Here is a 16,384-nt window from a genome sequence, read left to right on the forward strand (position 1 = left end):
CTGTGGTGCATTATGAATGAGCACGACTTTCTGTACAGTTAGTATAGACTGTGGATGGGCATTCTATGTATTCGGGTTTGGAAGATGATGCTTTTAGGCCACGTACACACGTTCAGTATTTGGTCAGTATTTTACCTCAGTATTTGTAAGTCAAAATCAGGAGTGGAACAATCAGAGGAAAAGTATAATAGAATCACGTCACCACTTCTGTATTTATCACCCACTCCTGGTTTTGTCTTACAATCACTGAGGTAAAAAACTCACCAAATACTCAGCGTGTGCACAGGGCTTTAGGGTTTATTCAGATGTTTTTGCCAAATTGTAGACTCAGTTTAGAGGTAAACCCTTAAGGCTGCGTGCCCACTATGCATTTTTCAAGCGTTTTTGCTGCGGAATTTCTGCCGCGGAAACGCTTGCAAAACGCTTGGTAATCCGTGCCCCATGATCCCCAATGAAAATCCGCATGTTCTGTGCCCATGCTGCAGAATTTTCCGCAGCGGATTTTCCTTGCGGAAAAATCCGCAGCATGTCCATTATTTGTGCGTTTCTGCATGCGGATTTGAGGTCCCAATGCATTTAAAAAACGCAAGTCAAATCCGCATGTAAAAACGCTGCAAAACCGCTGCAAAAATGCATGTTAAATCCACAAGCATTTTTGACTGCCAAGAACATGCAGAAACGCTGCAGAAATTTTCTGCTTCATTTCTGCATCGTGGGCACATAGCCTAAGGCTATGTGCCCACGCTGCGGAAATGAAGCAGAAATTTTCTGCTTCATTTCTGCATGTTCTCTCCCGGATTAATGTATGTGGAATTCCGCACGCGTTTATCGTGCATTTATCGCGCGTTTTCCACATGCGGAATTGCCTTGCGTTTTTTAGTGCGTTGCAAAGGCAATTCCGCTTGCGAAAACGCAAAATTAATGGACATGCTGCGGATTTTTCCACGCATCATAAAGGCTGCGGAAAAATCCGCAGCATGTGCATAGAACTTGCGGAATCCCCTTGGGGACCATGGGGGGCAGATTACATAGCGTTTCACAAGCGTTTACGCTGCGGAAATTCCGCAGCATATACGCTTGCAAAACGCTACGTGGGCACATACCCTAAGAGTACCTGTGGTATCGGATGACTTTTCAGTATGTTCATTATAAGGCCTCAACACAACAGAGAAATCCTATGCATCACTGGCGTATCGGATCGGCTTCCCACCAAGTCATTCCTACATGTCAGAATATCCGAGGCACCAGATACTGATAGTCTTTTTATTGAAAGATGTAACTTTTATTTAATCGTTTTTAAGGGAACCTGGCACCTGATAAATGCTGCCCGATCCGCAGGCAGCATGTACCAGACACCTGCTGCGGCCTTTCAGAGAAAAACATACTTTAAAAGCCACGGGGAGCAGGCAAGGAGTATCCACCGGGGACCCGTCTGTCCGACCAGTCCAGATAGACCACACACATCACACGTTTGTAAGGGTGTGTTCACATGACCATATTTTCAGTCAGTGCTCTTCATGAAAAAGACTGGCCTTACTAGGACTTCACTCAGACCAATGTTATTCAATTAGACCGTTCAGACTTCAGTTTTTATCTGCTTGAAAAAAATGCCAGCATGCTCTAGTTTCTAGTTTCTTCCCTATTTCGTGTGAGGCTCACCTATTCTAATCTGTGGGTGCGCAAAAATAATCGGCTACCATATGGATCCACTGTATAACATCCGATTTTTACAGACACATTGCAATTCTTAACATTAAAAACTGTGTTTGGTCTCGTACATTTTGCTAACTGCTGATAAACGAATGCCATGCGGATGTAAAAAATGGACAAGCAGATGACAATATGGTTGAAAAATCATTTGATTTATGGTCAGCTCACAGGGCTGGTGACCAGCAGAAACACTTGCTCCTGTGATAAAACAAATAGGGAAATGTGTTTCTTAAATTTGCTTCTTTTAATGGTTTATGAAAAGTCTATTGAGACAACTATGACCATTTAAAGAGGACCAGTACCAGGTCAAAGGTAGACAGTTTTTGCCTTTTTTCTGCTGCTCGTTTTTGTTGTCATTTTTTTTTTAAATCTGCTGTTAAGTTCCATAGAGATGGGTCTTTTTATTTAGTTCTACTTTTTATGGTCTTTACCATGGGTTTGCTCCAGAATATCCTATGAGCCTCGCCCTCTAGATAAAGACAACAAAAATGAGCACTAAATAAAAAGCCCTAAATCTCTAGAACTGTATGGCGGATTTAAATAAATAATAATAATAAAAAAATAATAATGGCATATTCAGGGTAGCAGTTGGAATAAAATAAGAACAAAAACTGGTCACTTTTGACCGGGTGACAGGTCTAGATTAACGAGTCTGTATTTGGGTTGAGAAAATCCATTTAAAATTTTTTGAGGTCAAATTAAGCCTGCTATCAAATGAAAATAAATCCACACTCAGAAATATCTGCACCAAATTTGTTGAAATGACTCTTTATTTGACATGATCCTCATATGTATCTTTATTACTTTGCTTTTAGTTGTGTTTGTATAAGGGAGCACTAGTGTTGGTCTGTGTTGTTAGTCTGTGGTGTATTCTGGCATAAGGCAAGTAGCTACTGGGTCAGTCGTGCCTTCCCGCAAAAACCTCTTGTGGTCTGTGTGCTGCATTGATGTTCTTATGAATGAATCAATGTCTGCGGTTCGTTTTCACTCTTATTTGCTTATGTTAAGATATTTTACATTTTGTTACATTTTATTTGGAATTAGCATTATACATTATTTTGCAGAAGTTATCCAGTGGATATAAAAAGTCTACACCAATGTCTGTTTTTTGTAAAAAGAAATCATACCAAGAAGAATCATTTCTTATTAGAGGTATTTGCTAATATTATTATTATTACAGCTACTACATATTGGGATAGGGTCATGGAGATGGGAATGCCCCTTTAAGCCACATTCACACATTCAGTATTTGATCAGTATTTTAGATCAGTATGTGTAAGCCAAAACCAGGTGAGGAACAATCAGAGGAAAAGTATAATAGAAACACGTCACCAATTCTGGTTTTGTCATATAAATACTGATGTAAAATACTGACCAAATACTGAACGTGTGAATGTGGCCTAACGTCTCAACTATGCACAAAACATAGGAACTGGGGTGCAGAAAAATGGCAGCAGGTACTCTGTATTGATGAGTCAAAGTTTGAAGGCAAAGAGTGGGTCACACCAAATACTGATTTAGTTTATATTTTTCTTTTTATTTATTTAGTTTACATTTTATTTGTTCAAATTAAACTATTAACACTGTAGTTTTCAACGCATTCTCTCAAATGTGATACTTGCCGATTTAACTAGCTGGTGTATCTATCAGCCCTCTGGTGTCTGTAATTGATTATGTTTATACAGTGAAATTCAAGACCCATGGTCTTTATCAACTATTTGGGCTGTGGACTTACTGAGAGCAGTATGAAGTCTTTGAGTTTCCATTGCAGCTAAATGTGCCATTAATCCTCCTTCAGGAATTTGTGGAACTCATCTACTGTTTTTTTTTTCTATTTTTTTTTCCATAAACTACATCTAAATAATTTTTCTTCTGTAAAACCATTTATGGGGAGTGATGATATTTTCACATGTACTGGAGGTTAATAAGTGAGGATTGGCCTCAAACATTATGTCTGTGACTAAGAAATAATAATTGGTTTATGGAGCAGGAAAAGAGAGGAGAGCTTCATAAGGCAACATATCAATGTAGTTGTGAAACCAAGACAAGTTCTCACCTTATTTTGTTACGCTGTGAGCTTAATGTCCATATAAAACTTTAACAAAACAGTGGTTAGCCCTATACCCTTGCAGAGATGGGGTCCCGGGTTCAAATCCCACTGATGATCACATGTACGAGTTTGTATGTTCTCCCCGTGTTTCTTTGCTGTTCTTCTGGATTCTCCAATTTTCTCCCACACTCCAAAGACATACTGATAGGGAATTTAGGTTGTGAGCTCCAATGGGGACAGTGATTATCATGTCTGTAATGTGCTGAGTAATATGATATAAGTAAGTAAAATAAATAAAAAAGGAACCCATGGAAGTACTAGTCACCCAGCAATCTTCAGTAGGTTTGAATTTGGTGAAACGCAAGTCAAGATGAAAGCGAAGGCATGGTGAGGGACGCCAGAAGCAACTGCACTCAATGCAACGTGTTTTGTGGGCGAACATCGCCTTCATCAGGTAAGCCGTACTCGCCGACAAAGAGGATGGTTTGCCCCCGAAACGCGTTTCATTTGTGCCATCCTGATTAACCATCTTGTATTCTATTATATTTGCTTCTGGCGCCTCTCACCATATCATTGCTTACATCTGTACTTGCATAAGAAACAATCTAAGAAGACTTTACTGTGGTTTGTACTAAAGAATAAAAATGTTCCATCGCAATAAAAACACGGCTTATTAGCAATGAAAGTCACGTGTTGAAATGAAACGGCGATTAGGAGCCATTTGTTTTGGTGTTTTTTATGGCCAAATAAAAGTTTGTGTTTGTTATTATTTATTATTATAGTGCCATTTATTCCATGGCGCTTTACATGTGAAAAGGGGTATACATAGGAAACAACAAGTACAATAATTTGAACAAAAATGAGTTTATTCCCATCTTTATTTTTTTGGCATATCCACAAGACATAGAACATAAGAGAAGAGGGCCCGCTGTGCACCCCTGTCAGAGGCGAGGTGTCTGCAAACCTCACCTCCACATAACTATACACCCATCTGCGCTGCTGTTGTGATTATTATAAGAGCTTGGGTGTGTATTGGTGTCCCTCATCGTGTCTTTCTATGTGATTTGTATTCACAGAATGCCACAGTAACAGGAACAAAGCATCCCCACTGTCCTCTGCGTGTGCACACAGCGTAGCACATAAATAACACTGCTATCATGCTTACACATTCCATTATGGAATGCTTTTAAAATTAGCAAATTGACACAAGTGACCTCCCTACTGCTCCATCCAGATCTGGTCATACTTGGATCAAATAGACATTTCTCCTCTAATATATTCTGGGTGACATCACCATTTGTCAAATGCAAGGACATGTTTTTATACATGCTTCTCCTGTGGAAACACCTCAGGAGATCGTGGTTCATCTTTCACCATTATTGATATATTATTACTGAAACTTTGTTTTTCAATGAGTAGTACATCATAGCATGAATGATTCACAATATTTGAATGCTAAATTTAAGGCCCTGATTCTGTACAACTGGCCGTTCATATACCGGTCTTAAAGGCAATCTGTCAACAGGTTTTGTTATGTAATCCGAGAGCACCATGATGTAGGGGAAGAGAGCCTGATTACAGTGATGTGTCAGTTACTGGGCTGTGTTTTACTGTTTCTGCTACACGACAACTTGCCTTGTGCCTGGTAGTCCAACCACAACCCCAGCATTAATCAGCAGCTTTCTGTCATTATACAATATACTCTGATAGCTGCTAATTAGTGGTATGGGTGAGGTTGCAACATTCTGAGCACTGCTAAATATTCCAACAGTGAAAACTGTGATTCTATGACAACTGCTGCACCTAGTAAACTAAGTGATACATTGCTGGAATCAAGGTCTCTGTCCCTACCACATGCAGTTGTCAGATTACATAGCAAAAACATGCTGATAGATTGCCTTTAATGAGGGTAGTGCAAGAATTAGATGCACCTAATTTATTTAGAGGCGTAAGCAACTTTAGTTTGTTGCATCTTATCAGTGGTGTGCACTTCTCCAGAAATGTTACTCCTGTGACAGACTGGAGTAACATTTCTAGAGTAAGGAACACCGCCACTTTTGATGGATTTGATGAGTGGGCATGGCCACGCCCGTTCCCTCTCTGGCTCCTCCATTGCTCTGATTTTGCCCAAAGCTGTCTTGAAATCGGCAAAAGTTGCAAATATTTTGTGCAACTCTGTGTTGTGCAAAAATGTTGCAACTTTTTAAAGTGTATATACCAGTTTTCTGGTGTAAACACTTTGCTGAATCGGACCCATAATCTATACTCCATATCAACTGTGCCTTCATCTCCAAATCTCAACCTACACCCTCTACAGAGATTTATTAGGCAGCTTGTGCAAGTTTTCTGTGCAAAAAAAGTTGCATATCTTTGTTTTACTAAAATGGAAAAACATTTTCTTTTATTGTTGCACTCTGCAATTTTGAAACAAGCAGTCTAGGCCTAGGGGGGCACCCACCTCAAGGAAAATTGAAAAATTCACCGTACACATCTTTAGCACATCAGCCTTAAAGGGAATCTGTCACCAGGTTTTTGAGAGCAGTATAATGTAGAAACAAAGACCCTGATTCCAACAATATGTGACTTCCTGGGCTGCTTGCTGTAGCTTTGATTAAAATCACAGTTTTATCAGCAAGGAATTATTACTAGAGGACTAATAAACCTGTTGCTAGGTAGCCTTCAATATTCATGAGCCCTGTATAACCCCACCACCACTGATTAGCAGGTTTTTCTGTATACTGTGTATAGGCAGAAACCTGCCAATCAGTGGTGTGAGCGGGTTACACAGAGCTCAGCATTTAGAGAACTGGAAGATCTGCACCAGATACAACTATGATTTTATCAAAACTGCAGGAATCAGGGTCTCTGCCCCTACATCCTGCTGCTCTCAGGTGGAGATTGGTGACAGATTCCCTTTAAGGCTTATCTACGCTAACGATCTGTGATATTAAACGCGGTTACATGTTTGCCGATTGGCTGTTGTTTAATAGCCGATTGTACCTACAATGCTCATGGAACGATCAGTAAACATAGGTTGCCATTGTTCTCGCCAGCACAGGTCCTGTTTTCGCAGAACGATGCATTGCTCAGAAGTATAATTTTTAAACAAGTTTAAAAATCATTTCTCTTGATGAACAACGATTTGCCCGTTTACCGGCAGGCTACACGATTATCGGGAAACATTTATAGGAACGCTCGTTCCTGATAGTAGTAAACGCACCCTTAGATTTGCTGGCACATGGACAGAAAAACATTCGACAAAATGAATCTTACACTAATAAAGGCTAATCATGTAAAAAAGTGGGACTGTGGATACTTTCTGTTCAATACATGTAATGCATACTATAATCTACTTTCCCCTCATATACTGATTATCGTAAAGGCGAATTTACCTTTAAAGCAGAAATGAATTGTCTGGAACATGTTATTCCTGGCAGCGGAGTGCTGGAGTAGGAAACTCTGCTTTACCATACAGTGTCATCCAAGAACACGTGGTTATGGCTGGAAGGTAACAAGTGGTCAGGCTAGACATGAGTCGTCTTAGAATAAAATCGCATGCCAAAGCCTTATTGAAATACAGATGTCTGTGTTATGTGAGTGCAGATTTTAGTAATTTTTTACTTCATGGTATTTTTATTGTCTTCCTTTAAAGGTGTCGTTCTGAAGCATTATGCCTCATTCCGCTGTAAAGGGTTTTCCTCGACAGTAGCCCTCTTCGGTCTGTATTGCTTATTAATATAAATTCTCAGTAATGTCAACTTCAGGCGGAAAGAAGGAACAATGGAATGGCTTAGAAGCGCTGGGAATGAGCCGAAAGGAACTAGCTCTAGCTGAGGCATTGCAAATGGAGTATGATGCACTCTCCAGACTCAGACGAGATAGCAGACAGTCTAACGAGAGTCCCCTCATCTCCTGGGAAGATGTGTCACAGTCCTCTTCATCGGTCCCTTCACCTCAAAGAAACAAGCCTGCACCCTCTGGAGACTACTTGTATATATATGGTGATACATACCAAGGAAATGGCCAAAATGACGGGAGGAGGTCTCCTAAAAACATGTCCTCTTCGGCACCCTCCCATTCTGAGGTCATGAAGTATTTCAAAGAGGTCTCCTCATCGACTGATAAGATTTCTCAATCTCGGGATATAAATGTGTACACTGAAGATACTGGAGGGAAGCTGCTTGGTCGTAGGATTTCGGAAGAGGAAGATGCAAACTTATTAAGTAGGGGAGAGGAGTGTTTGGATTTAGACTATGAAGACATTAATGATACACTTACCCGCCTCAATTTGGCACCCGCCTATGACTCTGAGCTTTTGCGCCAAGCTGAAGGGCATTGGAAAGATGTAAGCTCAAAAAAGGGAGTGACTGGGAAACCAGTAGCCCGAAGCAACACGTTGCCACCTCAACTACCACCACGCACATATGGGCACAAACAGTACAGGAATACCAGAGCGTCCATGGGACCGGTGAGTTTTCAGTGCAATAGTATTATATTTCTCAAAGCATTGTATATTAAAATTATATTTTTTGATCTATGAGCGAGGACCTTTGTGTCTTGGCAATTAAATTGTTTCAGAAGAATTAAGTTGCCGAGTGTATGCCAAGTCAGTGTTCGGCGATTGGCACCGATCACTAACTGTTCGGTACAAACCCTGACCTTTTAAGTTCGGGTTTGCGCTTCTCTACTCTTAATATGTTAATGAGCTGTAAAAATATATGGGACGAACTTAGATATCCCCGAGAATCTGCCTCCAGAGCTTATTTTAAATGAAAAGGTGAGTTACCAGTGTGAGACATGTAGATCAGGAGAGCAGACTGTCAGTCATTACATGTTTCACACTGGTAATGCCCCCTTTCATTTAAAACTCTCCCTCATAAGATCTATGGGCCGGACACAGATCTGTATGAGAATCTGCCTCCAGGGAGAATTTTAAATGAAAGGGGGCGTTACCAGTGTGAAACATGTAGTAATGACTGACAGTCTGCTCTCCTGATCTACATTGTAAGTCTCCCTTTCATTTAAAATCCTTCCTGGAGGCAGATTCTCATACAGAGCTATGTCCCTCCCATAGATCTTAACAGCTTATTTACATACTAAGAAAAACGTGGATTTCTCTTGAATAAGACATCGAATCGCAGATATCAAGATATCATTTTATTCGCCTTTCTATGACCTACATGCCATGTGGACATCTTAGGAGGGCTGATCCTACTAATAGATGCCCTTTAAGCTGGTGATATGGAGTATATTGTCACAGATCCGGTGACATTTCCGTTACACTGTATGAGTGATACCTCCACAGAAGTGCTCTATGGGTGAGAGAGAGGCCAGCGGGAGTGGGAGCGGAAAGCCGGGTGGATGGAGGGGAAGGAAAGGGATATACACAGTGTTACTAGCACCGAGAGTCCCTGTTTCCTGCCAGATTAGTAATTGGACAGACAGCCTATTAAATAATTTCAGCCATGAATTCTAGTTAGTGAAGTGGATTTTGCTCGGTGAAGTTCTGCTGCTTTCTATTCTGCCTGCACTGTCTCTTTGCCCTGCTGTTTTGTCACCATATTCGGCTTATCAGTGCTATTTACTGTCAGTGATATACAGTCCCCAATGAGGAAGCTCAGGAGCTAGAGGTATATATGTGTCAGGATTGTTGCATGGACGGAAGAGGAAGACCTGGAATGTCTTATTAATGTCGCTTCTTCTTGCACAGGACACAATGCAGACCTACCCCCAGCACAACGGCTGCGAACTGTTTGAGATGTCCGAGCAAAGGGATGAGGAGACGGCAGCATTTTGTCACATGCTGGATGTGTGAGTAAACCTTTATTAATGACTGAAGACGAGCGTCACATCAATAGGGCATCAAGTCCATGACAGTCTTCTGAATATATACTCTAATGAATAGGGCATTCCACAATCAATATTCTTTTTATATTGAATTAATTAGTTTATGTAATTTGTCCTTTTCCTAAACCTATCTTTATAAGAAAGAGATGTGCCAAAAGCTGTGATCAGTGGGGTGCGGGCACTGAGATGTTAACTGGGTGCTCAATGGAGGAGGCTGCTGTGCTGTGCAAAGGGACACTACGCTAAACAGAGGACCACGCTCATTTCATGTCATTCATGGTGCAAATACTGCCATATTGGTTGTCACATTTCAATTAACTTCACAGCAACTGACCACAACTGACTGTTTTTCTTACAAAACTGCTGTAGTCGGCTTGTAAAGGTGCCCATATACATTACACCAAAGTTGATAAAAATAACGGATTTTAAACATAACAAAAGTTTGTTAGATGAAGTTTAACAAGTCCAATCCTTATAGCCAACCGATTGTCAGTCTGATCCTTCTTAACCCCTTAACATTCTCACCTTACACTGATTGACTGCAGGGGCTGCATTCGCCAAGCAGTCATTCATTGGTTGAATTCTAGTTTATATAGTTACCTTAAGGCCATGGCCCCACTATCAGTATTTGGTCAGTATTCGGTAAGTATTTTTTCTCAGGAGTGGAAGCCAAAACCAGGAGTGGGTGATAAATGCAGAATTGGTGACTTGTTTCTATTATACCTTTTCTCTGATTGTTCCTCACCCGGTTTTGGCTCCCACTCCTGAGAAAAAATACTGACCAAATACTGATAGTGGCGGCCATGGCCTTAAAGAGAGTGTGTCAGCCTTAACTGACAATATCAATGAAGCACATAGCCTTGTAGGTGTATAACCTCTATAAAAATTGCACTTTTTAATGTTTACTGCCTCTTTTGTGCAGAAACTGAAGTTTAATTAGACATGCTAATCGGGGTGCTCAGTGCACCCTTGGTGTGGCCAAAAGTCTCAGTACACCATTCCGCTCACTGGATTTGCATGTCCCTCACTGCTGAGAAAGCTCAGGCAAGCCATCGCTGTCAATCACCAGACAGTTCCCCCTTCAGGTCATTCACCACTGATGGAGGCGAGAATTCGCAAAAACAGTGGGCATAATTGTATACTGAGCCTCCTGGCCACACCAAGGGCGCACCAAAGCCGGCGAATAAGCCTCCGTACATTATCAGAGGCCCCGATTTAATTTGATCTGCACTGGGCTGCCGAAGAACAGCTCTAGCTCTGCTTATTTTAATATCAGAAGGCGAAATGTTAAGATACAGCTAGTTAGACAGATTTTCAAAGTAAGTGCACCATCATAATCAGGTTCACGTCCGTTTAATAATGAAGCAGTAGTAATGTAGTTTGCATTGTGCAATCTGGTGACAAATCCTCTTTAATTATGAGATTCTAATGTTCTCTTGCACGATGTTGAGTTTAATAACCTACATCTCATCTTTTTCTTTTCCCCTTCAGCCTACGCTCTGGTCAGACTATGACCGATCAGATAGATACAGGTATTGTGTGGAGTCCAGTCAACCTCAGTCCTGAGCACCTGGGTCCCGGAGTGAGCGTGAAAATCACTGTGATCATTGATAATGTGAGAGATCCTCTGACGTTCACCTGTGATTGTGAGTTGGTCCTTGTTCATCAGTCCAAAAAACGTAATAGAATAATTCCAGAGCCACGATTGGCATAAGACACTCAAGTCTGTCAAGTGAAATGTGTTATTTACTACTTTGATCTAAAAAGGATTACTGGTACCATTGTGCTGATTAGGAAATAATCTGTCTGTTCAGGGCTCCAAATCCCCCGTTTACCTTTGCACAGCCATATAGTTAAATGATAGACAGCATTTTATCTGCAGCTGCCAATAACTAACTGTAAACTCCTGAGCGTATCTAGTGGTGGCTGCGGAAGTTTTCTGATCTTTATAGAACGCGCCTATCTTTTATAAAAGACTTACTATCCAAAGGAAGTAATTGGCACAGGATTTTGAGTTATCAAAATAACTAACTTTGGGACATTTTAGGTCCCTCACTATTTTGATGGGTAGTACTTGAATTTCATTGTGAGTTAAAGGGGTTGTCCAGTTTTACAAGTGATCACCTATTGATCGGTGCGGGTCTGACCACTGGAATCCACACTGATCGGCAGATCGGGGAACTTTTGTACCAGCAGTGATCATGTGCAAACTTCTCTTGGATTTCTCCAGCAATCCCATAGGGAATGAATGAAGCAGCGGTCAGGCATGCCACTCCATCTTGCATTGAGGATAAAAGTCCCTCGATTGGCCGATCAATGCAGGTTCCAGCGGTGGCATAGAAAGTTATCATCTATCCTGTGAATAGGCAATAACTTGTTTTAACCGGACAGCTTTTTTAATGTCTTTCAACTCCTTTAATGTCATTCTGCTCCTGACTACTTGATGACATAGGGTCAATGTATTATAACTGGTGGAAAGTAAAAGCAAAGTAATTATACAGCGCTCATGCATATGGAGGACTACATGGCAGCAGGTTTGCATGTCCTCTAGGGATGATCTATTGCTAAAAAAAAAAAGAGAAATTTTTATATAAACTACACACCACGAGGATGGCCATAAACATAAATTAAATGCTCTTTTTAAGGGTTGTCCACTACTGCTCAACCCCTGCTTAATCAGATCTGTGCCCCATGAAGAATAAAAACAATGTGTACTGTTCCCAGTGGGTGACGTGATATTGTTGTGTCACGTAACCAATGCAGCCAATCAGCAGAGGCTGAGCAGTTGAAGCCTTTACTACTTCCAAAGGTACTGATGGAATATTGATGAGCTGTAGCCAATCAGTGACTGCTAATTGGCTGCAGTGGTCATGTCACGTCACACATCGGGAACAGCAGTGCCAATATAGCCGGAATGGCGCCCCTATGTTTTCTATGGGGCACTGAATTTATTAAGCAGGAGTTGTCCCTGGAAAAAGCCAATGTCAGTGTTGATCGCCTGTCAGAACTTGAATAAATCCAGTATGCCCGATTCTTATTTTTCCCTGACGTTTACCATCAGTGGGTAGCAGCAAGGCCACCATACACGTAATATTGCAGATATAGACAGCTTAGATCTCCTTGGTTTTTATGCAACTATCTAACACCATTATTAAATATGTTCTATATACAATGGCCAATATTTATAGTGACTTATATGTAAATCAGCTCTTCTTAAAGGGGTGTTCTCATCTTAGAAAGTGATGGAAACTCACTATATGTCTTCACTGTATGGTCAGTGTGGCTGATGTAGTGCTGTGTCCTTTTCTCTGTTTTTTCCCTACACAACACCACTTCCGGCACCACACTCTAGCCCCATGGTGACCGCTGCAGTTCTCTTTATATGAGGTGGTCAATAATAATTATTGTTGTGCAGAGAACTTAAAGGAGGATACATTAGAGTTGCTACCCTTCGATCTCAGAGTTCAGATATTGAAATGCCGACACTATTATTTGGGAATACTCCTTTCACTAAGCACTTTCTTTCCACAGGTTCCTCTACTGTAGATCTCCTCATTTACCAGACTCTCTGCTACACCACTGATGAAGTGGAGGATCTCGGTGTATCTGACTTTGTGCTCAAACTGTGTGGCCTGGAGGAGTTCCTGCAGAAGTAAGTCAATGATGCTGGGGTGTACAGTCTACTACATACTTCTTTTGCCGTATATGATTTTTTTTAAGGTCGTTGCGAACACAAAGGATAATTCAGGTTTGCTTATTTCTTTATTGGGACATAAGCAATGCTGGTGACATAAGCAGCAGGTATCGTGCACGTATCCTAGTCTAATAGGACAGATGTGTGATACCTGCCACTGGGACATATGAACTGGCAGATAACGGTAAATGTGACGTCATTAACATTGCCCACCTCCCAAAGCAGAAGTTAGCTAAGCCAGATTAGCCCTTTAAGAAATAGACTTAAAGGGGTTTTCTCACAAACAAAAGTTCATTATAATCAATAGATCTTGGAATAATAGTAAGTTCCACAATTGGATGTGTTTAAATAAAATGTTCCTATCCTGGGATAATCTTGTGCCCCTGCTGTGTACTGTGTAATGGCTGTGTCTCATCGTACAGGAACATGGTCTGATCATACCACATCTCTTGGACAGGGGGGGAGAAAAAGAGTATACAGACTGCACATCATTGAATGGCAAATTCTTTCTTTGAAGTAAAATTTTTTTTAAAAACAATTGTGCTTTATCTCACAAAAAAGAATCAGCTGTGATCCCATACTGTCCTGTCTCTATACTCTTTTGCTTCCTCCCTTGCTCAGGAGCTGTGGTATGATCAGTCCTTGTCCCTACACGATCAGACACGGCCATTACACAGTACACAGCAGGGACACATTTATAAGATTATCTCAGCACAGGAACATTTTATTTAAACACATCCAATTGTGGAAATTATTATTATTCCAAGATCTATTGATTAAAGTGAACTTTTGTTTGCGGGAAAACCCCTTTAAAGGAGAGTTCTAGTCTTCTGTCGTCAGGAGGAGGTTGCGCTCCTGAAGATTGACAATTCGGGTGAGTGGCATGGTTGCACGGCTGCACATTTTCCCATGCTGTTAGCACAGACAGCTTTACTTTTGCAATATGGAAGAAGCGCAGGGGTACTTACGACCTGGTAAGCTTCAGAGTGATGCTTACAGGCTTTAAAGGGAATCTGTCACCAGCATTTGCTACTTTATCTGATAACAGCATAATGCAGGAAAAAAGACCTTGATTCCAGCATTGTATCACTTATTTTAGTGGGTGCAGCAGTTGTGACACAATCAGAGCTTTTAGATGCAGCAGCAGAGCTCAGAAAGCTAACCCTGCCCACACCACTGCTTTCTGTGTAAAATGTCTATTGACAGTGAGCTGCTTATCAGAGGAGGGGGCGTGGTCTGACCACTGCTCATGGGAGCACCAGTCCTGGCAGTGATAATGTCTTGGTGATAAAACCTTTATTATTTGGAAACAGGACACAGCCCAATAAGGGACACATCCAATAATCTGGTCTCCGCCTCTACATTATGCTGTCCTCCGATTACATTGGAAAAACCTGCTGACAGATACCTTTTAAAGCATAGAGTCCGCAAGCAGCAAGCGCTTCTTGCCTAGGTGACCGGCCACTCTGAGACTGCAGGGCGGCCGGTAATCTATGCAACGGGCTGTAAACTATAGAATTAAAAATGCTTCCCTTGCATATTAAACCATTTTCTAAACTTGATTCAACCCCTTTGAAGACCAGTAGATCAGAAAAACTGTGTGTTTATAGAAGATTGCTATTTTTGCTACTTATGGGTTTATATTTGAACATATTTCAGATTTGAATATGTGCGAAAATGACACCACCCTTATATTGTCACGGCTGGTCGTCTCAGGATGCAGAAGGTGCTGCGATTAAGTGTCTGAGGGAACTGTTGCTGGTACCCTGCCCTGTTTCTTCACTAGATAAACTTCCACTGTAGATCGTACTGTGATATAAGTTTATTCGCTCACATATTCTGCTTCCTGTGTGGCAACATTGCATTTTTATTAGATGTATAAAAGAATATCTTCATGCTGTCCTTATTGTCTCACTGATTATGGGAGACATTGGTGTCCCCTTTGCACCATATTAGAATACATCCTAAGTTGGCAGTGGTGCCACCCCATGGCACTAGTTTAATTTATCGTGCAGACAAGTACGGTAGATGTGTCTTTCAGAAATTGTTATTATGTTCAATGTTTTTATTGATTGACCAGAGTATACAGCTGCTAGAAAGACTTTTGTCTCACTCTAGAGTAGCGGTCTTGATTTAAATGAGCCCTGTGTAATGCCTAATGTCCCCTGTGGGGGAGCTGTGGGGAAATGGAACACTTTGCCAGGTTCCCCCATAGATTGCAGCAGCTCACTGTGGGTCCAGTGACATGACACTTTGAAAGCAAATTATTGTCAAATCAGAGAACCACTTAAGCTGAATTTTATACAAGTCTGGCAATTAAAAAATTTTGATTAAAACAATCACAAACAAAAAAATAATCAAGTAATCACTTTTTTCCATTTAACTTTCTTTCCAGTTATGTTGTATTTAATGTTTTTGCTGAATTGGCATTATTATAGCCATTTGTTTTGCCATTGCTCTAACACTGATGCTGTCCTATACTGACCATAGAAACCAATCATAAAGCCTGTTCAGATAAAAGATTCCAGGAACGGCCTCCGTAAATGAGCGGCTCGGACTCCCCCTTTTCTATTACTTTTCTTTCCTGTTTAGATAATTAGACGTTCATAGTTCAAATTAAAGAGAGTTTGCAAAATAAAAGAACAAATATATCTGGTCTAAGTTATTGATCCTGAAATATAACAATACAAGAGAAGTTCATGAAACACACGTATGACCCTGTTCTCCCAGCAGGTCTGTATTCAGGTCCAGTTCAAGAATCCCATTTCCGAATTAAGATTAAGAAATTCTGGATAGATAGTGAGTGATAGACTTTCAGGAGCTGTATATTCAAGTGAAGAGTTGCCAATAAGTGCATTGCGTTTAATGGACATCCCAATGATTTTAGTGCAAACTAGACTTCCTAAAAATTTAAAGGCAACCTGGCAGCCTCCCCATGTCCACCAAACCGCCCCCATGTCTTTATTCCACTCTTTATATTGGTACATGCACCCGGCTTCATCCGGGACACAACATCTGCATGACTAGTCGCCCTCTAATTTGCAACCCCTGACCGAATTATAAAAATGATTTTAGGGAAATTT

The 16,384-nt window shown here is 40.9% G+C and overlaps 1 protein-coding gene across 4 annotated transcripts in view; it reads left to right on the forward strand.

Annotated features, from left to right (window-relative positions):
- Window positions 1–16,384, forward strand: part of PIK3C2B (phosphatidylinositol-4-phosphate 3-kinase catalytic subunit type 2 beta) — a 168,600-nt gene that overhangs the window by 62,790 nt on the left and 89,426 nt on the right. For all 4 annotated transcript variants that reach the window (XM_073667035.1, XM_073667033.1, XM_073667032.1 and 1 more), the window contains 4 exons: window positions 7,413–8,228; window positions 9,471–9,571; window positions 11,099–11,253; window positions 13,139–13,259. In XM_073667035.1, coding sequence (XP_073523136.1) covers window positions 7,512–8,228; window positions 9,471–9,571; window positions 11,099–11,253; window positions 13,139–13,259 — 1,094 coding nt within the window. In that variant the 5' untranslated portion in view covers window positions 7,413–7,511. The remainder of the gene's footprint in view (window positions 1–7,412; window positions 8,229–9,470; window positions 9,572–11,098; window positions 11,254–13,138; window positions 13,260–16,384) is intronic.

The sequence above is a fragment of the Phyllobates terribilis genome, unplaced genomic scaffold (genome assembly GCF_046119375.1).
Source record: "Phyllobates terribilis strain yellow unplaced genomic scaffold, ASM4611937v1 Scaffold_2__4_contigs__length_985480577, whole genome shotgun sequence".
Taxonomy (NCBI): domain Eukaryota; kingdom Metazoa; phylum Chordata; class Amphibia; order Anura; family Dendrobatidae; genus Phyllobates; species Phyllobates terribilis.